The sequence below is a fragment of the Lissotriton vulgaris genome, chromosome 8 (assembly GCF_964263255.1).
Source record: "Lissotriton vulgaris chromosome 8, aLisVul1.2, whole genome shotgun sequence".
Taxonomy (NCBI): Eukaryota; Metazoa; Chordata; class Amphibia; order Caudata; family Salamandridae; genus Lissotriton; species Lissotriton vulgaris.
In genome coordinates this window covers 56,037,535-56,063,616 of record NC_141696.1, presented here as the reverse complement: position 1 = coordinate 56,063,616, position 26,082 = coordinate 56,037,535, and the positions used below count along the sequence as shown (strand labels likewise).

The 26,082-nt window shown below is 45.6% G+C and overlaps 1 protein-coding gene across 1 annotated transcript in view; it reads left to right on the top strand.

The window, feature by feature from the left end:
- Positions 1-26,082, top strand: part of DNHD1 (dynein heavy chain domain 1) — a 682,720-nt gene that overhangs the window by 478,065 nt on the left and 178,573 nt on the right. Inside the window, exon 32 of the mRNA XM_086933691.1 lies at positions 189-620. Within this exon, the coding sequence (XP_086789817.1) occupies positions 189-620 (432 nt within the window). The remainder of the gene's footprint in view (positions 1-188; positions 621-26,082) is intronic.

The following is a 26,082-nucleotide window of genomic DNA, read 5'->3' as shown; positions in this document are numbered from 1 at the left end:
GCCTAAATGACCCATAGGTTGCTAAGGGGTAGTATCTAGGTGTTCGGGGTGATTAATAGTTGTAAAAATTATGTATCAGTCAAGGTCAGCTGTTCTGAGGGCTTAAGTAAGGAATCTTCATAAGCTAGCAAATCTGTTTTATATTAGAAATGTCCATTGATATGTATTATCTTCTCATTTCTTGCTAGGACCTGGAGTTTTATGACAAGGACCACATGTCTGATGAGATGTACGAAGCTCTGGGGCAAGTGATAAGTGAAGGCCATTTCAATCCTGCCAATTTCCAATCTGCCAGCGTAGCCACTGCCTCACTGTGTGATTGGATTCGGGCTGTACATACCTACAGCCACCGCATGCGCCAGCTTCACCCCAAAGTTTTAGAACTACAGCAGTTCGAAGCCAAAGTCAATACAGAAGAGGTTAAACTGAGTAAGTCCATTCATCTACAAGAGCTGCTTAAACAGAAAGTGGAAGTGAGCTCAACAAGCTACCAGAAGGCTGTGGCAAAAGAGGAACAGCTCACGCAGGAGCTTAACAAATTGGTGAAAAAGAAGAAAGAGGTGGAGCATTTTCAGGAGACAATATCAGGTCATTCTTTCGACTGGGAGGCCACTCTGAAGGTAAAATCTGTGGAGATTCTCCCCATCACATTTCCTCTCCCATATAATGTGTAGTGCTTGAATACATGTATTTATCGACTCTGATAATGTTGCATATGACACAGCCTTTAACTGAGGACAGCTGGTAAGAAGCCCTCAAAGATAACAGTAGACTAGACACCTCACGAGATACTGGGTTGGTTTCTCCTCCCAGCCTTGCAAAAGAAGAGAGGGCCTCTTTTCCAACGGTCATGCAAAAGCTGCCTGAGGTGCTTGACCTATTTTTGCCTCCTATGGAAGTCAAGACCAACATATTGACTGAGCTCCTTCAACTGGGGCAAATTAATTCTGAGACCTTTCTTCCATTTAGCAAGGCTGTAATGAATAGCCTTCTGGGAAGATGAGCAAAACCTTGCTCTGGATCCCCCAGTCAGTGGACAGATTGCGATGCATCAACGCTCTCCTCCAGGTGACCCATACATTTTGAATCACCAGTCCACTCCTGAGAGTCTTGTAGTTTAGAATTTAAGTAAGGTTAATCCTAACTCGTCCCCAACTACACCACCATATAAGGAATTTAAACTGAATGAAACATTTAGGAAACATATGTTTTCCTCCACAAGTTCAGCTCTTTGCTTTAAAAAAATGTCAGATGCCTTTTGGGTCGCAACTTCCATGCTGTTTGGGACTCTTAGGACATGCTCTTCCAGCAGTACATTATGAAGTGCATGCCATCTTGATGCAAGCTGTACAAGATGGGTGTAGTGGTGCCAAGTTCTCTATTCGTTGTGTCTTGGACACTGCCAAATCTTTGGGCAGAGTTGTAGGCACAAGTGCGGCCCTTCTCAGGCATTTCTTTGTAAGGTCTTCAAGCTTCTGTCCAAGCTAGCCTAATGGATATGCCATTTGATAGCTCCCTGCTTTTTAGGGATAAAGCAGACTCTGCCCTTTAAAGACAGTATGGCTACAGCTCTCTCTATGGGGCTTTCTGCTACACCACAACAGTGACATCAACTTTTCCTGCCCTCTGTGGCTACGATAGGGGTTTCCAAAAACAAGAGCAGATACAGCCAGCCCAAAAAACTCATCAGCCTTTTTGTGACCACACGGACAACAGGGGCAGTGTAAAACACAGCCTCCAGCTTCTCCCACTTCCAAACCTTTAAGGTGTGTCCTCATCGGCACACAGCCACCAGTCAAAGGCCCACAACAGGCCTTCCTACCGTCCTGATAGGGATATCCGGCTGGATGATTCAAAATTACGTGGAGTTAAACCCAACCAAATCAGCGAGCCTGTCCATTTCTAATAAGGTTAACTGTTGCGACAACTCTGTCAGTCAGAAATGTGGGTGTTATACTAGACTCAATAAATCTGAATCCACAGATTATTAAGGTCTCATAAATCTGCTTCCATCAATTTAGGGCATATTGACACGTTTTACCCTTTCTATCCTTTTCCCACAAGATAATACAGACAAGTGTGCTTGTTAATTTATCCATAGACTATGTCAACTCTGCCTACTCAGGCCTCCCTTCCAAGTTTATCAATTGCCTTCAAAAATCCAAAACACCTTGGTATTCAATCCAAAGACACTCCGACAACTCCACTGGCTGACGGTAAGAAAGAGAATTTAGCTTGAAATATCCTACATGATATATACAATCTCCCATGGCTTGGTCCCCAAATTTCTCCTAAATAATTTCAAAACATACTCACCCGCCTGCATTCTCAGACCTATGAACAAAGCCAACTTTAAGGTGCCCCATTTAAACTACAAGAAATGGGGTGGTAGAGTCATCAGGAATCAATGGGCCATAATATAAAACCCAATCCCTTTTGAGATACGATAACAACTATGTTGTCAAGGTTCAGAAAAGAGTTAACAACCTGGATCTACACCCTCAACATCTCATTCGTAGATCCCCCAGTGGTAGTAGCAGCTCTTCTTTCGTAGCTACTTAGCATCAAGAGACTCTTTCAGAGTGATAGATCTACAAACACCCCAAGCCCCCAAAATAATAATAATGATAATGATCATAATGATCATCATCCATCATCCTTCATCGTGATTATCATCATCTTCATCCATTTTAAGCTTTTCAATTTTAGTTTGCATTAGAGTACAGGTTGCTTAGTTGTACAACAGGAGCAAAAGCAGGGCGAAGGGTAACAGATAAGCTCACCCTGTTACACAACAAGTTCAGGAGGGTGTACTGCAATGTGGTTTGTCCTGGAGAATTCTACTTCAGGCCTCTGATAATGAGGAGATTTGTGCCATGGGCTTTTGGAATGGGCGTTAGTATGGCTCTTAAACACAGGTACATAATATATCTTTTCTTCATGTCATAATGGCGATTTTGTGTTTGGGTTACACAGGAAACCATTAGTGTAAATACAGGTCCTGAACCCTGTTTATGCACTGTTCTAGTGTCAAAGCACTGAACCAAACACGTTTTGTTTTCTGTCTGCTTCGATATCAGAGCAGTGAAAAACAGACACTGAGATCTGACAGCTGCTGATCTCCCACCTCCCCGGGTATCCTGCAAACTAGGGAAATGTGGTGGAATGGTGGTTGATGGCCTACCCTTGTGTCTGCTTTCATCTGGCCCTCTTGGGTTTGAAAAAGTCAGAGGAAGGTGAGGGAATGCGGGAGGCACTATTTTTGTGTGAGTCATGGATTTTTGAAGACCCACATAAGCATGGGATTATTGTGTGTGCTCCTCAGTTATTCTCACAGAGCAGCTGTTAGTACAATGTTGGTTCTGTGGTCTTTTGTACAGAGAACAAAGAACGCTGTGCTAGGTGGAGACTGAGCAGATAGGAATGTGGAGAGGGTGACAGGGCGCCATGTATTAGTTTCCTATGCAGATGGTATATCATAGTGGACAGGGAGGGTGGCAAACTTTTTGCAGGAGAGGGAGGTTAGCACTGAGCATAGTTGGGGATGAGGACAAGATGCCAGGTATTGGGTTGAGGAGGATACTGCCATGGATGATAGGGGAAGGTATCAAGAATAAGAATATATATTTATATATATCTCTTACTGCGTACACCAGTTGGAGGTTGTAGTTCAATCAATCAATCAAGAAATTTGTATAGCGGGCTACTAACCCAGAGGGTCTCAAGGCGCTTGGGGTAGAGGGGTCCGCTACTGATCGAACAGCCAGGTCTTGAGTTGCTTCCTGAAGGACAAGTGGTCCTGAGTACGACCGAGGTGGATGGGGAGGGAGTTCCAGGTCTTGGCAGCAAGGTAGGAGAATGATCTTCCTCCCATGGTGGCTCTTCAGATGCGTGGCACCGCGGCGAGGGCGTGGTTGGTCGATCGCAGTTGGCGGGTGGGAGTGTAGAAGGTCAGGCGGTGTTGAGGTACCTGGGGCCCAGGTCGTGGAGGGCCTTGTGTGCGTGGGTGAGGAGACGGAACGTGATTCTCTTGCTGACGGGGAGCCAGTGCAGGTCTCTCAGGTGTCCGGAAATGTGGCTGTGTCGGGGTATGTCCAAACCAAAAAGGAGAAGCGTAGAGGTACTGATAGAATCACCCTCCAAAGCAAGATTTTTTAACCACAGAGATTCTATCAAAAAAGTGAAAAAAGTGATGATGTTTTTATTTTTACCGTTTCTAAAAGGGTGCTAGGCTCTCTCTTATACATGGAAAGATGGGAGCACAATGTGCTTGTTAACATACCCCTCACACACTAAAAAAACCGTTAGTGTCATGCTTCATCATAGGGGTCTTCCCGCCCCTATAACGGGACGGGGCGTGCTACGACCAGACGGAATACGCGGGAGCACTAAGATGTGACAGAGGCTATGTGTAAGTGCATGGGTATCAGTGAAAGTGTAGGGACCTAACACTAGTGAGTGTGTAAAAAGTGAAAAAATGGAAAAAAGATAAAAATTCCCTGGCTTAGTAGAAAAAAACAATTTTATTCGCTTCTCTAGCTGGGAACATTAAGAAGGGGTTGTGTGGTAGAGCATTAGCTACTACCTAGTCGACATGTTTCGTAAGCAGTCCCCTACTGCTTACTCATCAGGACCATATAGCGATCCCTACTGTTACTACTCAGTTCTAACAAATAGTGCCTACTGTCCTACAAACAACCAACAAAAATAAGTTGGCTGTTTGGGCTTCAGGGCATGAGTTGGCCCAGGTGAAGCAGAAAAAATTGACCTGATGTGGTCTCTGTAAAAAGAAAGGGAAGAGAAAAACCAACATAGATGCATAAATAAGCATTCTTATCTGAGTGATAAATGCAAACAGACAATTATTTCCATATTATTGGGAACAAACTGCCTTGTAAATCTTAAAAGCGGTTCGATTTTTACATGTAAATCGACATGTAGTTGTCATGTGTCTCTCGACATCAACTTCCTGTCGGTAGAGACAATAGTGGTTTCATATTGTAAGGCCCACTATCATCGCATCACACGCACACAACACTTATGACTCAATGCACTTACAACAGACTAACAATTGAGAGGGGAGGGGGGACCTCCTTTGTAAAATTTAAAGTAATGGTCAGGGTATCAGTAACATACTTATCTCAATAAATATCAGCACCCCATGAGTTTGCAGGCGAGGGGTGTTCTGCGCAGTTTACTGCAAAGGACAAAATCTCGTGTTAAATGGTTTCGAAATCAGCGAGAATTTTGTCGATACATTTTACCCCAGCGACCCGTTTTTTTGAGACTCGGTGTCAAAGTCTTGTACTCACATTTCGGCCAGAAAGGGAAATCATTAATCCTACCCCCGTGCTCCTCCGAGGATAACCGGACTCGAGCCTCCGTTTGTTTTTAAAGAGCTTCGCACTTCCGCGTTTGTTCCAGGCGCCTCCTGACTTCGCTTTGTACTACAATGGCCGATCTAGGCCTAGCCTTCACGGAAGATGAGATTTCCAATCTGATGGCGTCCTTGGGAACCTTCGATGGTCTAAACACCGCAGGTCCTTCGAATAAAAACAATGATTGGGATGAGCTGGAGGAATTGAGGAGAACTCAAATAAAAACAGCTCTACATGGATTACTAATGTCTGAATACTTAAAGGTAAATACTGCACCATCTGGCCTTGTTGTTCGCAATGAACCATTTATTTTCTTACACGATAAAACTTTCAAGATTGATTGGTCTAAAATTTCATGGAGATGTACCAGGGACTGGATAGTCCTCATCATAAAGACTGCGAGTAGATTGGCCAGTGAACTGAAGGCGGAGATACAGACCATAGAAGTACGAATTAAAAGCTATGAATCTCCAGCCGACATTAAAAAATACTTAGACGAAATGAATAAATCCTTGAACGAGTTTGAGACCACTCTGAAAGACAGCAAATATGAGAAACTAAAGAAAGACAACAGCCGGTGGACAAAGGAAAGAATCTATCCCTATATTAGGGACGATTATAAAACAACTAATGATAATGTAACAGACGACGAGACATCTGACTCAGGTTCCAATAGCTCTAATTCTAGTAGGAATAAAAGCCCGAGATCACGAGGAAATAGGAGGAATTTCCGTAGACCCAATTTTAGAGGTTCTAGAGGATGGAACAATTTCAACCCTCCCATGATGTACCACCAACAACAACAATATGGACCACCCCCTTTTCAACATCCACAGGGACCGTACCCCAACTGGGGTTACCAACAACAAGACTATGGGTACTTCGATCCCTCGGCTCCTTTTTTAGGGGCACGTCAAGGACGAACGAAAGGAAGGAACCGGAGAGGGTCCACAGTCCATTGGAATGCCGAGGAAGAAGAAACTCCTCGAGTCTCAACAAGGAGCATGACAGGCGCCACGACGGGCAAGAAATGAGCTTGGTTGTGAACCTTTCAGACACTGAACTAACACCTCCGCAAAGAAGAGTTTTGGAAAAAGGCTTGGGATATGTACCCACGGCCAGTATGGACAAATTCCATCTCTGTCATGAGGTCCAGGAATTCATGCGACGTCTCAAACTGCAAGTTTTCTTCAAAGACAAAGAAGATGCGACAGACCACGGGGATACCAATCTGAAACCTAAATCCAATTTCACCCCCATGGATAACACTCTTCCAGTTGAACTACTCACCTTCGAGAAGGCAGTAATGACAGAGTTGGAGAATATCAATCCCCTGGAGAAACGTGCCTTTCAGAATACATCTAATGAAGAAAGACAGGCTTTACGCGATCTGAGCAACAACAAAAGATTGGTAATAAAGCCTGCCGACAAGGGTGGTGCCACTGTCATACAGAACATAGAAGATTATGACAGGGAGTGCAGAAGGCTACTACAGGACAAAAGAAATTATGAAATCCTTCACAGCGACCCTACAACGAGCATACAAACGAAAATTGGCACCATGGTGGAGGAAGCCTTGTCACACGATTGGATCACTAAAAAGGAGGGGGACTTTCTAAATCAAAAAAACCCAAGAACCCCCTACCTATACACCCTACCAAAGATCCACAAAAACCTCCAAAACCCCCCTGGGAGACCGATTGTCTCGGGTATTGGGTCAGTTCTAGAGCCAGTATCTAGATTTGCAGACGCTTTTCTTAGGCCAATGGTACAAAAAACATCAACGTATCTGAAGGATACCAAGGAAGTGTTAAACTTGCTAGAGGAGGTAAGTTTCGATCCTGAAACCCAGCTATTAATCAGCTGTGATGTAGAAAGCCTATACACCAGCCTGCCTCACCAAGCCACTTTAGATATCATTGAAGATGTCTTATTTGAGGACTTCTGGGAATACCAAACACCACGCAACGTGGTGATAAACTGTTGCGCACTCGCTTTGAAAGAGAACTTCTTTGAATACGAAGGTACCTTGTATATACAAAAGCATGGGACCAGTATGGGAAGTACATTTGCCCCTAGTATAGCTGGATTGTACGTACACCATCTCGAAGTAACCAAAATACTGAACCCCAACAATCCCTTTAGACTTAACATAAGGCTATGGAAACGATATATCAATGATATCCTTATCATCTGGGATGGAGATGAAAGAGGCTCTGAACAGTTTCTAACTTGGCTCAATCTACAGGACGATTTCCTAAGGTTTACCAGCACAGTGTCCAGAAGCAATTTGGTTTTCCTAGACCTAAACATATTCCCCAAAGATGGTAGATTGATGACCACGACCCATTTCAAAAGCACATCTAAGAACTGCCTCCTCATGTATAACAGTTTTCACCCCAAACATCTGCGAGACAACCTCCCATATGGCCAATTCCTGCGCCTACGCAGGAATTGCACAGAGATTGAGAATTTTAGAATTCAATCAAATGATCTCAAAAAGAAATTAAAAGCACGAATGTACCCTGACCGTGTAATTAACCAGGCCTACACACGAGCAAGAAATAACTGCCGTGAAAGCCTGTTGGAAGAAAAAACAGCCAAAGAGGAAGAAAAACGACCGATTTGTGTGACAACATATAACACCAGCTCCAATTTAGTGACCAAAATCATCAACAAAAATTGGAGAATTTTGAACAGTGGTGGGTTACAAATACCAAAACCAATGTTTGCGCACAAAAGAGCAAAGAGTCTGAGGGATGTCTTGGTCCATACAAGGCCAAAATCTGATAACAACACACAAAGAGACCCCAACTTTGTTCAGGGTCACTATCCCTGTGGAGGATGCAGGGTTTGTGGTCTTACTAAAAAAAGTAAAAAAATAACTTTCAACAATGGCACCGTCTGGGAACAGAGAGCTTTTAGCAACTGCAACAGTGTGAATGTTGTATATTTGATCACCTGTCCTTGTCAACTGGAATATGTGGGCATGACAAGCAGGGCGGTCAAGGTCAGGATAGGTGAACATAAGAGCACGATCAAATGCAGGAAATCCAGTACAAAGCTGACCAACCATTTCCTGGAAATGAACCATAAACCAGAGGATATTACATGGACGGTAATAGAACTGGTGAGCAATGAAAGATTTTTGCTGGAAAAGGAACAGAGATGGGTATTCCGTATTCAATCACACAAGCACGGGCTAAATGACAATATACCCTGGAACCAACTGTAATGTATCGAGCCCTTTATCCCTTTCCACCACCCCCCTGTACTCCTACTGCCATCACGAGGTTTCTCTAAACTGAGAAACTCACTTCCAAAATATACTGTTTTAATTTGGAAGTATCTGTAATGACCTTTAATAGTTATCCAACTGTAAGGTATTGAGCCCTTCATCCTTTTCCACCAACCCCCTGTACTTCTATTTGCCACCACGAGGGCTCTTTGAACTGAGAAACTCACTCCCAAAATATACTGTCTCGATTTTGAGGTGTTTAGAAATGGCTTTTTAATAATTTATTCGTTTTCAAACATCTTTCATCAAAAACTTCCAAATGCAATTTCAAAGTAGACACTGCGGAAAGACTTCCGCATTTACCCCCTCGTCGCGCCACGAACAGGCGGCCATCTTTCGATGTTAACGCTCTAGCGTTGGGAGGTAGGCGGCACCCGCGCCTGGAACAAACGCGGAAGTGCGAAGCTCTTTAAAAACAAACGGAGGCTCGAGTCCGGTTATCCTCGGAGAAGTACGGGGGTAGGAATAATGATTTCCCTTTCAGGCAGAAATGTGAGTACAAGACTTTGACACCGAGTCTCAAAAAACGGGTCGCTGGGGTAAAATGTATCGACAAAATTCTCGCTGATTTCGAAACCATTTAACACGAGATTTTGTCCTTTGCAGTAAACTGCGCAGAACACCCCTCGCCTGCAAACTCATGGGGTGCTGATATTTATTGAGATAAGTATGTTACTGATACCCTGACCATTACTTTAAATTTTACAAAGGAGGTCCCCCCTCCCCTCTCAATTGTTAGTCTGTTGTAAGTGCATTGAGTCATAAGTGTTGTGTGCGTGTGATGCGATGATAGTGGGCCTTACAATATGAAACCACTATTGTCTCTACCGACAAGAAGTTGATGTCGAGAGACACATGACAACTACATGTCGATTTACATGTAAAAATCGAACCGCTTTTAAGATTTACAAGGCAGTTTGTTCCCAATAATATGGAAATAATTGTCTGTTTGCATTTATCACTCAGATAAGAATGCTTATTTATGCATCTATGTTGGTTTTTCTCTTCCCTTTCTTTTTACAGAGACCACATCAGGTCAATTTTTTACTGCTTCACCTGGGCCAACTCATGCCCTGAAGCCCAAACAGCCAACTTATTTTTGTTGGTTGTTTGTAGGACAGTAGGCACTATTTGTTAGAACTGAGTAGTAACAGTAGGGATCGCTATATGGTCCTGATGAGTAAGCAGTAGGGGACTGCTTACGAAACATGTCGACTAGGTAGTAGCTAATGCTCTACCACACAACCCCTTCTTAATGTTCCCAGCTAGAGAAGCGAATAAAATTGTTTTTTTCTACTAAGCCAGGGAATTTTTAACTTTTTTCCATTTTTTCACTTTTTACACACTCACTAGTGTTAGGTCCCTACACTTTCACTGATACCCATGCACTTACACATAGCCTCTGTCACATCTTAGTGCTCCCGCGTATTCCGTCTGGTCGTAGCACGCCCCGTCCCGTTATAGGGGCGGGAAGACCCCTATGATGAAGCATGACACTAACGGTTTTTTTAGTGTGTGAGGGGTATTTTAACAAGCACATTGTGCTCCCATCTTTCCATGTATAAGAGAGAGCTTAGCTCACTTTTAGAAACGGTAAAAATAAAAAAATCATCACTTTTTTCACTTTTTTGATAGAATCTCTGTGGTTAAAAAAAAAAAAAAAAATGTGTCGGGGTATGTCCAGGATGAGTCGTGCGGAGGCGTTCTGTATGAGTTGGAGTCTTTTCTGCAGTTTGGCTGTGGTTCCGGTGTAGAGGGTGTTTCCGTAGTCCAGTCGGCTGGTGACGAGTGCTTGGGTGACCGTCTTCCTGGTTTCGGTGGGGATCCATCGGAAGATCTTTCGGAGCATGCGTAGGATGTTAAAACACGATGATGAGACGGCATTGACTTGTCTGGTCATCGAGAGTCAGGAGTCTAGGATGAAGCCCAGGTTGCGTCCATTGGTTTGGGTGCGCTGCCTAGGGCTGGGGGCCACCAGGAATCATCCCAGGCAGAGGGTGATGATCCCAGGGTGAGGACTTCCGTCTTGTCTGAGTTCAGTTTCAGGCGGCTGTTCTTCATCCACTCGGCTACTTCTTTCATCCCTTCGTGTACGTTGGTTCTGGCGGTGGTAGGGTCGTTGGTGAGGGAGAGAATCAGCTGGGTGTCATCGGCGTAGGAGATGATGTTGAGGTTGTGTTGGCGTGCGATGGCTGCGAGGGGGCTCATGTAGACGTTGAAGAGGGTGGGGCTGAGTGATGATCCTTGTGGTACGCCGCCATTTGATGAATCTTCAAAAACCTTTCTTTTTTTAAAGTGTCCCGGTGAATCTTGTTGTACATGATAAGTTTTGGGGCAATTGTTCAAGCTTGGCAGAGAATGAGGGGGATTAAAAAAGTGCATTTCCCATGTTAATTGCCATAAGACCTTTAGTCAAAGCTGCAGCCCAAAGCACTAAACGGAATTACACTAAATTTGGCAGAGAGGAAAGTTTGGTTACGCAGATCACGCTTTAGGTTATTTGGTGTGAATATGTTCAGTAGTTGTTGGGAGATTTAATAAAATAAAGTTAGTGCTCTCTTTGGCTGTGGAGAATTTGCAAGAAATAATGTGCGCGTGCAGGGAAATGCAGAGCTCTGATTGACTGCCAACGCTTCAGCCAGTAAGTGTTGGCAGCCATATTGGGACTCAACTTCAGCCGAGTCCCACAAAACAAGTTTAAAAAGGGAAAAGGAGGCAGGGTGGGAATACCCTGACCACCAGGCCTTGGTCATGAGGTCCCCCAGAGACTCCGACACGCCAAAAAAGCATTAAAAATAAATTGCCCCAAAATCTCGATATTTGCAAATTTTCAGGAACAATTTTAAAAAGACCAACCATAAACTCCTGTGCTTGCTTTTAAATGACCCCTGGATGGGCTAGGTCCCGGTGGCATAACATAAAAATGAGAGGGGGTGCACGGGCCCCCCCTCCTCAGGCTTATTAAAGCCCCAGTGACCGCCACCTCCCTGGGGCTGTGCTTTTCATTTATGCCGGGGGTGCCGGCATGGCAACCCCATGCCTTGGCGACCACCACTTCTCCAGGGCAAATGTGAAATAAATGGGGGGGGGTCATGCACGGCCTGCCCACAGCCTGGGGCCCACCACCTCCCCAGGACATTTAAATATATGTATGTGGGGAGCGCGTGGCCCCTCTGCAACCCTGGGGACTGCCACCTCCCCGGGGCTATTTGTAAAATTTTGCGGGCAGCCATGCTTAACCCCTTGTGCCCCGGGGACCACCACCTCCCCTTTCTTAGCCTACGGCCATACCACCCTGAATGCGCCTGATCTCGTCCGATCTCGGAAGCTAAGCAGGGTCGGGCCGGGTTAGTACTTGGATGGGAGACCTCCCCTTTCTTAGCCTTGGTGACCACCACCTCCCCTCGGTGGCCCATTCTGGAGAAAGAAGGGGGCTACACGGCTCCCCTCTTGGAGCCATAGATGATGTTGGGGGATGACCACCCCCCAAGGCCGGTTCCTGCTTTGTCCCGAGGTGCCCACCCTGGGACATAGGTAGCTCTTTCTATGGCTAGGTGGGAGCTTTAACAGCCCCTGCCAAGTCACAGCAAACACTCTGCTCACAGCAAACTAGAGCGTAGAAATGCTGTTGCTTGCTAGAAGTGGAGCTTTCCTCTGTTTCCTTGCCCACTTTCAAGGGAGGTAAAGGATTGCTCTACCAGACAGGGAGCTGCCTTTATGCTGCTCCCTGTCTGGTAGAGCAATGCCATCCCCTTGCAGGAAGCTTGGGGGTTCTGGCAGGGACTGAAGGGGCCTTGAGGCTCCCCCTGCGGTTCCCAATGGACATCACTGGGTACCCTAGGTGGCCCAAGGGCAGCCACAACGGAGGCTGGGCCCGGGGGAATGGAGCCCCCGGGACCAAAATCAGCCAGGGTGGCTGTGATACCTCCCTCCCCTCATTTTCTAAATGGCTGGGCCCGAGGCCGAAATCAGCCAGGGAAGGGGAGGGGAGGCCACATGTCTTTTCGCTGCATTTCCACCATGAAAACTTATCTGTAATACATGATGCAGGCGTTTGTATCCTTCATTTCTTGAGCGCAATATCTCACATAGTGTTTGTGATGAAAGGGAACTTTCTTGTCATCTGCTGCTGAAACCAGAGATCGTGTTTTAAACTTTTAAAAGCTAGAAGTATATAAACTTGCCTAGAAACCCCAACTGGTTGGCCCCACACCATATACATTAGATGTATGCACCGTCTTCCTGCCTTTTTCTCAGGATGATGGACTGCTTACTAGAAGGCCGGCCCAGCGTGTTTCCTGGCGATTCTGGAGATAGGTTCTTGATGCCTATGAATAGGAACGCATCTTTCCAAACCAAGAAGCACTTACTTCTGTAAAGTACAAATAATCCAAGTGTGTTTTCTCTGCAGTTCTAACTTGTAAAGTTAATCTGAAGAAGACGCTTGAGGACAATCATATTGGCAAAGCCACACAAGGTCATTGGAGACATTTCCACTTTACACAGCTGTAGTGTAGGAGATCCACTATACATTTTTGGCGATGAGGTAGCACTAACTAATTAGCCAATTAAAAGTACTTCAGTTGGGTAGAGTGAATAAATATGCAGGGTAGGATTCAGTCTGCCACTATGATCATTTCACAGAAATTAAACTTTAACAGGTTTCAGTTAGGAAATAATATTTTAAAATAATTGAAATTCACTGAAAAAAAGAAAGGTTACAGGGACATTATAGTTAGGATATAGAATTAAAAAAACCTTAGAAATTCACTGAAAAAAACTAAGGTTACAGGGACATTATAGTTAGGCAATAGACTTAAAAAACATAGAAATGGACATGGAACTAATACAGGGGGTATTTGTGATCCACCGTCAGATAGAGAGGATGATGACTCAGGACTGGATTAAGGGTGAGAAGCTGTGGGTGGTGGGACAGGTCTGGATTCTAACTGTGGACAGTGGCAGAACAGTGTATTTGTGCTACTTGTTGAACTGTGTATTACTGAAATGTGGAGCTATGATGTTTTATTATGTAAACGACTGGCTCATTTTGTTGACACGCTGAAAATGAATTAAAAGTTTTTGGAAAAAAAAACAGAAAATTCACTGAAAAAAACACAGTTACAAGGACGTTATAGTTAGGCTCATATTTCACCTGTTCGAAACCAGAGAAATTCAGTAGTTATAGCTAGCTAAGCTAACTATAACTCATGCCATCTCATTGCACTGCTTATGACCTCACATATTACATCACTCATGGCATGTTCAGTGACATCACTGATAACATCTCAAATGACATCACTGATGGCATCTCCAGCAAAGCCACTCAGACACCCGTTTACAACCCATACATCTCACACACCTACTCCCACACAACTACTGACATACCCATTCACAGAACTGTACAAACACTCATTCATACACCTACTCACTCATCCATAAAGCCACTCACACATCAACTCGCCCATACAGCCACTAACTCACATATACAGCCACTTATGGACCTATTCACTGACCAATACAGCCACTCACACATCCAGTCATACAGGCAGATATATAACCACTCATATATTCATACAGCCACTCACACACAGAATCAGTTACCCATACAGCTACACACATACCTACTCACTCACCCATGTAGTCACTTACATGGCCACTCACTCCCCCATATAATTACTGACACCCCCACTCACTCATATGTATACTAACACGTATACTCACTCACCCACACTGTTACTGAGAAAAGCACATACTCTCCGATGCAACCTCTCTTGTTCCCACTGCTCCATAAAGCCATTTACATACCCATTCACTCACCCATTCAGCCACACACCCATATACCCACTCACACACCCACACATACACCCACTTATACACCCATTCATACACCCATACAGCCACTCATATACCCAATCACTCACCCATACAGACACTTATGTACCTGCTCAGTCAACCATTCGCCCATTGAGCCATTCATGCATCCTCTCATTCACCCAAACAGATACTTTCACAGACACTCACTTACTCATACACCCACTCACACACCCAATTACTCATGCATACAGTCCCTCACATACCCGCTCACTCTTCTATATACCAATTACACACCCACTCACTCACCCATACAGGCACTCCCACAACCACTTACCATAGTATATATGTTTAACAGTCAGTAACTTTTAGAAAACACTCACAATCACTGGATGATGTCAACAGTGATGTCACTGACCATGTCATGTCATGAATGATGTAATATGTGAGGTTATATGCAGTGCATTGCCGGGGCATAAGTTAGTTGGCTCAGGTAACTATGACTGATTAAATTCCCTGGTTTTGTACGAGTGCAATGTGAGCCTAACTATAATGTTCCTGTAACCTTTGTTTTTTTCAGTGAATTTCTAAGGTTTTTTTAAAGTCTATCCCCTAACTAAACCGTCCCTGTAACCTTTTCTTGTGTCAGTGACTACATATATATATATATAAATATAAAAGGCTCAGATTTCACTCATTCAAAACCATAGAAACCTTGGAAATTGAGCAATTATAGTCTCACAGGACAAGACAAGGGAAACCGTAGTGGTTGCTTAGTCGATGTTTTATTAACAATAACAAAACAAACATTCCTAGGAGGGCGGCAACCTAGGATGCCTTCTTTCGTTTGATCCCGATTTTCTTTTCTCTGTATCACTCTTTTCCTTCTCTTTCTTCGTCGTTCCCCCTGGCCTCAAGGGGCGCCCTGCTTTAGACATCCGTCCTTAAGGTCCTCTTCAGTACCGAAACACCCTCGGGAGGATTATGAAAAGGTAGGCGGCTAATACCCAGGCCTAGGACCACCAGATTTCGTTCCTTCACCAAAACACCCCGGGCCGTGCTTACAAAAACGGACGGATATCGGTTCCCCAGGCTTCAGTGACCACCTAGAACAGCACTATAGAATCTCAAAATGAGGGATATAACAGGTGTAATATAAACAGATGGGTTCTTTCTTTGGCCCTTTGAGTCCGTACACGACCCCAACCCTGGGTTTTGTCTTCACCCTTGCGGACTTTAACACAGAACAAAAAGAAAAATAAACAATTAATAGGTAAAGAATTATGGACGTGTGTCTCTGTCCCAAAACAGAAGAAGGGATACTATTCCCAAGGTCCTGCCGAGATTCTGTACAGCGCTACGAGTCAAGAATCAACCACTCGGGGAAGGAGCCAAGCCAGCGACCAAGATGGTCGCGTAGAAACACGTCTCCGCCGACCTCCATTCCTTGACAAGATATCCTGCTAATTATCCTGTTCGCACTTATCACCCCCTGATCGGGGAGCGTAAGCGACTCCCTTACCTGCTCCCGTGGATCGTCTCCGTGATTCTGGAGTGAAGCTGTGCCGTCCAAAAGTCTGGGGCCTGGTCCAGAGAGAAGCCGGGACCTTACGTAGATCTGAAGGCCGACCTATAGTTCAACAGCATCGGGGCCTCGAAGGGATCTTCCTCGGCTCGACGGTGGGGGTTGGCGGCCCGATATTATAGAGGCTTTCAACCGCCCCCGCCTGCAGTATTGTGATAAGAGGCTTGGAGTGCGGGCAATGGTAATCCCCTGCCCGCTCAGGAGACTGAACACAGAGCTGTGAGGGGCAGCATCCTGCTGCCTCCGCCGGAAGATCGCGGTGGGTGGCGAAGGGGCGAGGGCGACAGCATTCTTGTGCCCGGCATCCGGGGTGAGCTGTGGGACTGGAGGGAGCTGAGATCCGCACCCTCCGCCTTGAGGGGGATGCTGTCTGCGGAGGTGCAGAGGAATACAGGTGGACTGAGTTCTAATGCCCGGTCCCTAACAATAGACTGCAGGATCGTTGAGCGCTGCGGCTGACTCGGGTCAAGCTCGTGGAAAGCGGTGTGACTGGGCCCCTCCGCTAACCCCCACCCCCCCCCCACCCACCAGTCCGGAATTATGTTGTTTGGCTCCCTGGCACTTGGAGAATTTGAGCTGAAGGTGCGGCGATTAGTAAGAACCATTGCCACACTGCCTCTTGTGGCCAGAAGATATTGTTTTAAAGATCCTGCGGGTGAAAGCAGTTATTGAAGTACTGAAGAGGCTGAGGGCCACTGAAATGGGGGGAGCGTTGATGGCCCGATAGATGCTGATTTTGCACACACTGGCCGGTGATGACTGTCCGAAGTGCCGGGTGCCACCGGCGCCTGCAACTTGGACAAAATAAATACACTCCCCTGATGATCAGAGACTCTGCCACTCTGGAGAGGCGTGTAGAGGCTGCGGCTCACATGTAACTTAGAGATATGGTAGGCTGTCCGGTTGGACGAAGCAGCACCGGAGTAACTGCTGACTTGGTGCTGCGTTGCAAGGACGCAGATTCGTAAAAGGTGAGCTGGGCACGAGGTGTGCAGCTATAGACGGAGGTGCTGCATGACTGAGTATTAACACCCATTGAAGTACCTCTATGCAGTAACTTACTTGACTACCTAGTCAGGGGAGTGTACCCCTTGCATTCCTGTTCGTACCCGGGAAATATTGGCTATGTCGTGTCCAGACCGGAAGAGTGGAAATGACCTAAAAGTAGCTCTGGGGTGGTGTACCTGTCAGTTGCTAACTTGGAAAGTCGGAGGGTAGGCAGTGATTGGAGACTCTATACTTAATGTACTCAATCTGATTGGATCTAATAATAGCCTGCGACGGAATGGCGGCACGGCCGGAATCAGATAAGGCCTCATCGCGCTCCTCCAAGGGATCCAGAACTGTACAGGTCAATAGGCTGGATCGCTACACCATCCCTAAGGGGTCCCCGGGGGAAGTAAAGAAGATGCCATCGGTGGGGGAAGAAGTGCTAACAGCTCCCACCGAGCCAACACTAACGGATTTTATGGCGGCCATCAATGGGGTGCAGGCATCACTGGGCCAGAAGATGGAAGCCCTTGGCGCCAAACTAGACACTGTCACCATCGAGATGGGATTACTCCGGACAGACCTTGCGAAGACTAATGAGAAGGTCAAATCACTCGAACTTAAAACTAATGGCCTAATTGACGATGTGAGTCAGTTGCAGCAGGAGAACTCTCACCGATCATAAGCTGGGCGACTATGAAGGAAGGGTCAGGTGTAATAGCATCCGCGTTCTTGGTCTACCCGAGAAAACAGAAGGCCAAACACCGGATCTGTTTATTGAAACTCTTGTTCTTAACTATCTCAAAACCAAGGGACTCAGTAATCTGTTCACAGTTGAGCGTGCACTTAAAGTCCCAGGAGGACGGCTTAGACCAGGAGCGCCCCCTCATCCTATGATTTTCGGGACAGGGATGTGATTTTACAGGCTGCACGGAATGGACCCCCATTGCAATATGAGAACGTGACCCTCTCCTTTTCCCCAGACTTTAGCCAGTCGGTCCAGAGACAGCGTCAGACTTCTGAAGAGAAAAAGGACTAAAATATGCAATGATGTTTGCGGCCTGGCTCCGCGTAGAACTAAATGGAAAGGCCTGGTTTTTTGAAAATCCTGAGGTGGCGGCAGACTGGTTGGACAGTGTGATTGCCTCAGAGAAGGAGGGCCAGGATCCGGGCGAGATAGGAGATCAAGAATAATGTGAAATGGTGACATTGTGCTTACAAAGTAATGTGCTGGGATCAGGGGAGGGGAGGGTCAGCTACAGTTCTTCTTTGATTTATTATGCTCACATACACGAGGCAATATATTGATCTGATACCGGGGTGGTTGCTATAAAGTTGGGAGCGGGGTAAGATGGCGGGCAGAGTGTAGGCCCTCCCTCTATTTTCTACCTACCTCAATATAGTTGTAGATTAGTATCGGGGTGCAGGGGGGCGACAGGCATACTGCTAGTTGGGGATGCGTGTAAGCGAAATGCAGGGGTGCAGGGTGGGGGGTGGGGGAAGAAGGGTTGAAGAGTTTTTTGTAAGATTGTGTGTCACAATATTGGTAATTGGTTTAATTTTTTCTATTTGTTGTGTTATAGATGGCATCAGTGTATCGGTTTTGATTAACATACAGCAGACACCAGATGATTATTTTTCTTTTTCCTATGATGATGGGGGGGTAGTGAACTTAAGGTTATACGTTGGAATGTTAATGGGTTGGGGGATAAAATCAAGCGTAGTGTGGTTCTTCAATATCTAAGGCGTCGCGCGCCAGATGTGGTCTTGCTCAAAGAAACGCATTTAGTTGGAAACACATGCATGGCTATGCACAGAATGGGATATAATTTGGTTGCGCATTCTGGGTTTACATCTGGGTCTAGGGGGGTGGGTATACTGATTCGAAAGGCATTCCCCATAGTGATGGATTCCACATGGACAGACAACAGGGGATGGGACGTTGGGATTTCGGGTACATGGGAGGGGTGTGTTTTAACCCTCTTTTCGGTCTATGTCCCACCGGTTCTGCAGTCTACAACCTTTTTTGATCTGGGGAAACTATTGATTGAGCTACCTGGGGGACTTTTGATTATAGGCGGTGATTTTAATGCAGTAGTTTCTGGAATAATGGATAGATGCCCCCTGCGAGATACGCTACGTGCCCAAAGATGGTTGCCTGATTTTATGGAGGCAATGGGTTTGGTAGACATGTGGAGACTATTTCACCCAGACAAGAAGCAATATACCTTTCACTCGGGCGTGCACAGTAGCCTCTCCCGGTTGGACTATTGTCTGCTCCTAGAGGATCAGGCATCCTACATTACAGAGGTGATTCATCTTGCGAGGGGCATATCTGACCACTCCCCATTGTGGCTTCGATTTTGTATCGCACCACACTCTGCGGGTATAATTGCTCCTATTAACTCATGGTATATCCGAAACCCTAAGTTTCGCAGGGACCTCATAAAGGCGCTAGACGATTTTTTTGTAGAGAATGAAGGATCGGTGCTATCTATGGTGTCACTTTGGGAAGCATTCAAAATGGTTATCAGAGGTCAAGCTCTAGCATTAATAGCTGGAACCAAAAAGGAAAAGAATAAAGAAATTGTTGAGGTGGAAACTGAGATTGGAAGATTGGAGGAGGAATTGGATCAGGGGGTGACACGGGCCAGCTTACATGTTTTGAGTCTAAAACAGCATGATTATAACTCCCTGGTCACGGATAGGGCCAGAGCTCTCGACAGGGAACAGAAGGGAAGACTCTATGATCTCGGAGATAAGGCAGGGAGGCTAATAGCATGGCTGGAACTAGTCACGGATGAAGGAGAGGTACTCACAGACCCTCAGAATATAGTGGATACTTTTGCGAAATATTTCCAAACTGTTTATGCCTCGGTATGGGACCGACCGGAGGAGGACTCCCATTTATTACTTTGTGATATACGGCTCCCATGTTTGCCTAAAGAGGATATTGATTTTATGGATAGTCCTCTAACTACTGATGAAATAGCTCAGGCTATCTGTTCGTTGAACTCAGGCAAGGCATTAGGTCCTAATGGACTCCCAATTGAAATTTATAAACTGAGACCGGATAAATTAGCCCATTACCTCAAGGGTATGTTTGTTGAGGCCCGGGAGAAGGGAATCCTGCCTTGGGACCAGAGAGTGGCATTGGTAGTAGTGATCCATAAGGAAGGTAAACCCAAGGATAAGTATATCTTGTATAAACCTATTTCTTTATTAAATGCGGAGCCCAAAATATTAGCTAAGATCCTTTCAAACAGATTGATAAAAGTGATTCGTGGATTGATCCACCCGGACCAATCTGGATTCATCCCCCATAGAAATACTGCTCTGAATTTAAGAAGGTTGCATGGAGTGGTAGCTAGAGCACATACTCTGCGGGAACCAGCGGTTATTGCTTCCCTTGATGCAACCATGGCCTTTGATACAGTGGAATGGTCCGATTTGTGGGCGGTCCTGGCTAAATTTGAATTCGGACCGGAATTTATTAGCTGTGTGCGGCTATTATACACTGAGCCGCTTGCCCAGGTAGTGGTTAATGGACGAGTCTCGGCACCCTTTCATTTAGGACGGGGCACGCAACAGGGTTGCCCCCTCTCTCCTCTTCTTTTCTCTCTAGCTTTAGAACCCCTGGCGGCCTGGATCCGCTGGGAGCCATCAATCCGTGGAATACGATGATCCCCTGAGTGGGAGGATCGGATTTCCTTATATGCAGATGATATTCTGCTTTATCTGACCTCCCCTCGGAAATCTCTCATGGTGGTATGCGATGTCCTAGCTTCTTTTGGTAAAAATTCTGGACTTTCCATTAATTGGGGGAAATCTGTGTTGTATGTCCTTAGTGGAGAGGCTCCGGTCCCTCCGAGAAATTGTCACATCCAGATTACCACGAGTGGTTTTAAATATCTTGGTATTTTTGTTTTGCTGGACCCGACTCTAGATATGTTGAAAATCTTCTTCCCCCTCTGCAGCGGCTTAGAAGTGACTCAGCTCATTGGCGAAGGCTTCCGATCTCTTTTTTGGGACGGGCAGCCCTCTTCAAGATGATGTCCCTGCTGCGCTTCCTTTATGCCCTTCAAAATACTTTAGACGAAATGCCCGCGAGTTATTTCCGCGAAGTAGAGGGACTTCAACAAAGTTTGATATGGGGGGGAAGACACCGCATTGCCTTAGCCATTCTGACGCTCCCGTGGTATGATGGTGGTATCGCCCTCCTGGATATCAAGCGTTATTACTGGGCCTCCCAGCTGGCTGCTATTAATCATGGAACATATGGGCCAGTTGAAGATCCCGGATATGCCATGGATAAATGGCTCCTACCTGCTGGCAAATATAACAGAGCACTCTATTCTAAACCTGGTGAAGCTCAGTCTCATGGGACCAACGCAGCATGCTATAAATATCTGGCATGATGCCACGAGTTCTTTGGGGTGGAAAGATAAATTAACACTGGCTACCCCACTTTTTGACTCGGAGAGATTAGGTAAGCTGTGGAACACTAAGGGATTTGATAAATGGGAACTGATAGGGGTCTCAACTATTAAGGACATGTGGAGCAATGGGCGAGTGAAATCATTCAAAGAAATGCAAGTAGAGTACAAGCTTTCAGACTCTGAACATTTTCGCTATTTGCAGGCTCGACACTAATTATCTGCTGCTCTGCCTTTAGAGGAGGAATTACCGGAGGACTCACCTCTTGAGAATAGAATCTTAGATGGTCACCTCCCCGACAAAACAATCTCCCTGTTCTATAAGAAACTTATCAATAATAGGGCGGATTTGCTTATGGTGCAGAGGGTTAAGTGGACACGTGATGGTTTAGAACTGGATGATGAAGATTGGCAATTAGCTGTGTCCTCTCCAAAAGTGGTCGCTATTCCTGCGAGGTTGCGACTAGTACAGTTAAAAATACTGCATAGGGTCTACGTTACTGGTCCCTGTCTTGTACAGATGGGGTTGTCTCAGTAGAGGGATTGTGTAGATGGAGATGTGGATTGGTGGGTACTTTTATGCATATTTTTTGGGAATGCTGCTACATGACCGAGTATTGGGGTAGGATTCATAACGTTATTCAAGAGGTCACTGGAGTCTCACTGTTGCCGGAGGCGCAAAGGTGCCTTCTTAATATATGGGGACCTACTGATCTGAATAATGCGCAGACGCAGTGGACCACACCTAGTTATATGATTGCAAAAAGAAATATCGCCCAACAATGGTGTGCTGAGCTCCCCTCCCTCCTACCCTCGATAACTGGAAGAAGTACCTGGACTGGAATATGTTCCGAGAAAAAATTGTATATATGGCGAGAGGGCGTCCCCGGAAGTGGGCTTTAATTTGGAATCAATGGAATAAGTATAGAGGAGAGATTTGAACACCACCTCGAAATTCAGTATTTGTTGTTCCCCCATCCCTGTGATACCCTTTATAAGTACATATTTTGGTTCGGCTCCCCTCCCTTCTTGCCAACGTACTGCAGATCATAATGTGATTCATATGTATTGTGATTTTTTCTGTTTGATGCCTTGATTTAATAAAAAGAATTATAAAAAAAAGAATCAACCACTCACACAACAACCAGTCGCCCAGGTTTCGTTCCTGAAGCCATGGCCTGGTAACGGAGCCACGACTGCCTCGTCCGCTTGGCCTATCCCTTGGGTGGTTGACACTACTGCTCTGTTTCATCTCTACTCGCCTCCGGTCTGGGTCTCCTCCTCCGCAGTCGAGTCCTCATTCGGGGCTGTCAGCTCTGGATCCCGCTCTCCATTCACCACCGAGCTACTGTCTGCTGCCTGTTCTTCCTCTGGCCCTCCTCGCGTACTTCCACACCCAGAAGTGTCAATCGGCCACACCCATTTGATGTTGTCAGCCCACTCCTCATGGTACCCCGGGGCACATGAGGTCCTCCTCCGGGGTGGCACTGTCACATATAGTTACTTGAGATAACGATAACTTACACCCCACAATGCACTGATTATGACCTCACATATTACATCACTCATGATATGGTCAGTGGCATCACTGATGACATCTCAAATGACATCACTTATGACATCATCCAGTAAGTGTTAGTATTTTCTAAGAGTTTATGATTGTTAACCACTGATACTGAGGTACTACAAAAGTTTAAGTAGTATGATAGGTGTGCTACTAATGAGTGTTACTACTTCTAACATATAACATATGAGTGGGTGTTTGACTTTATACATCTGTGTGAGAATGGGTGTCTGAATGGCCATAGGGGTGTACAAGTGGATGGGTGAGGGATGGTTGTAGGGATGTATAAGTGGGTGGTTGAGTGATGGCTGTATGAGTGAGTATCTGGTTATATGAGTAGCTGTATGGGTGAGTGAGTGGTTGTGTGAGTGGCTGTTTGAGTGAGTGAGTGCATGAGTGGTATATGTATAAGTGAATGTGTTTGTGAGTGGCTGTATGGGTGAGTGAGTAGGTGTGTAAGTAGCTGTGTGGGTGAGTGGGTATGTCAGTGGCTGTATGTGTAAGTGAGTGGGTCTCTGAGTGGCTGTAGAGTGAGTGGTTGTGTGAGTGGCTGTTTGAGGGAATACATGAGTGGTGTATGAGTTAGTGAGTGCATTTGTGAGTGGCTGTATCAGTGAGTGAATGGCTCTGAGTTGCTGCATTGATGGGTGAATGTGTGTGTGTGGCTATATGTATAAGTTAGTGGCTATGTGAGTGGCTGTAAGAATGGGTAAGTGGGTGTGTGAGTGGGTATCTCAATGACTACGAGTGAGTGAGTGAGTGGTTGTGTTCGTGGCTGTATGGGTGAGTGAGTGGCAGTTTAAATGGGTGTTTGGTTAAATGGGTTGGTGTGTGAGTGGCAGTATTGGAGAGTGTTTCTCTGTGTGATGAATGGCTGGATGGGTAAATGAGCGGATGTATGAGTGCTTGTATGGATGTTTGAATGCATATGTAAGAGGTTGTGTTGAGGTTCTGTGAAACCCTGACTGGCCTCGTAAGGTCATGGTTCAGTTACGATTTTGGTGATGTCTAAGCGTATTTAGTGAGTGCGGCTAATATGGAGTGAATTTGTCACGTTAACTAGCGAGTTCATTACGTATTCAGAGACTTCGTTTTCAAACATGGGTTCCATTTCGTTTGGGACTCCATTTTGTGTTGCCATCACGTAGGCCCGTGGGCCCGTGGAGGTAACCGAACGAACAAAGTTGCATGAGCTTCACTGTTCATACATTTATTAACTAGGCCTTTTCTCGACTTTAAGGTGCAGTGTAAGAAACTGTCCCCTCCATCTGAAATTGACCTCGCTAAGCCAATTTCCTTGGTTGATTGTGGTCTGAGATTACGAATCAAGGTTCAGGACATCGTTAACTTTTAGGCTCCTTATACATGCTTTATCTTGCAGGTTATCTGTCATTGTTTCCTTTCCTATGCTCTTTCATTACATGCATTGTGCTTTCGATTATGGGTTTGTCTGGCTTGTGAAGATTGGATTTGGGACATTCGTAATAATTAACTTGTGGGTTTGGGCAATGTAAACTGAGAGTTTCTGCTATGTGATACTTTGTTTGAGAATGTACCTTATTGGTTAGAATTTTGCGCAATGGGTGTGTACTTGTATTGTGAATTTTGGGATAAAAAGGGATGTCTTGTCTTACAAAAATTGAACAGTTTCTTGAGTTGTACACCGTGTTGTATTGCTGAGATTACTGTTACTAGCTGCAGCTAATAAATTTGGTCTCTGACGCCACCCAGAAGTATTCCGTGTCTCTGTATACTAAGACAGGTGAACTCGAAGACTTTGGGCGTGCCCCTGGCGCCGCTGGGTTCTAAAACCCGGTTCTTCAGTGTGAATGTGTGAGCGCTTGTATGGATGAGTGAATGGCTGTGGTAAGATGCTGTATGGGTGATAGAAAGGGTGTGTGAGTAGCTGTTTAGGTGGATAAGTGGGTAGGTGAGTTGCTGTATTGGTTAGCGACTGGTTATAAGAATAGCTGTATGGGTGAGTGGGTGAGTGAGAAGCTGTTTGAGTCAGTAGGTGTATGAGTGGCCCTATTGCTGAGCGAGTGGGTGTGTGAGTACTGGTATGGGTCTGTGGATGGGTGTGCGAGTGGTTATGTGGATGATGTCACCAGTGATGTTACTGAATATGTAATGAGTGCTGTAATATGTTAGGGCATAAGTTATAGTTAGCACAGGTAACTATAACTGGTGAATTTCTATGGTTGTGTACGAGTGAAAACTGAGCCTAATTACAACATCCCTGAAGCCTTTTTTTTTTAAAGTGAATATCTAAGGTTTTTTAATTTTAGTTCTTAACTGTAACCTGTAGAGGAGTGTGGCTCAATGGTTAGAGTGGCAGACCCTGATGCAGAGTTCTGGCCTGGGACCAGGGTTCAATTCCCGCCTTGGCGGGTCTTGGGCTCAATTTCCTCGGCCCTGACAATTCTCGCCTCGGTGCCTATTCTAAACATGGGCCCTGCGCTTGCTTAACCTCCACACCGGCCCCAACAGCGCTAGGATGCCTGGCTTCACCCTGGGGGTGCCCAGGAGTGGACACTTCACAGGGAAAGCCAGGAAGGGTTCCACAGCGGTATGAGTAATAGCGCCAGGAAACCGCTTGGTCGCAGTGCGCTCTACAAATACCTTGACATTTACATTTAACCTTTGAGAGTGACTGTGTGAGTGAGTGTATGAGTGGGTGTGTGAGTGAGTTTGTGAGTGTCTATATAGGTGAGTGACTGACTTTATGAGTGAGTGACTGGATGGATTAGTATCTGTTTTAGTGTGTGAGGGACTATATTAGTGAATGAGTGAGTATATGAGTGGGTTTGTGAGGAAATGAGTGGCTGTATTACATGCTGTATGAGTGAGATAGTAGTGTGTATGAGTGCTTATATGAGTGAGTGGGATGCTGTGTGAGAGGATGTGTCAGTGAGTGAATTAATGCATGACTGCCTCTATGACTGAGTGAGTGACTGTGAGTGGCTGCATGTGTAGATCAGTGGCTGTGTCAGTAGCTGTATGGGTGAGTGATTGGG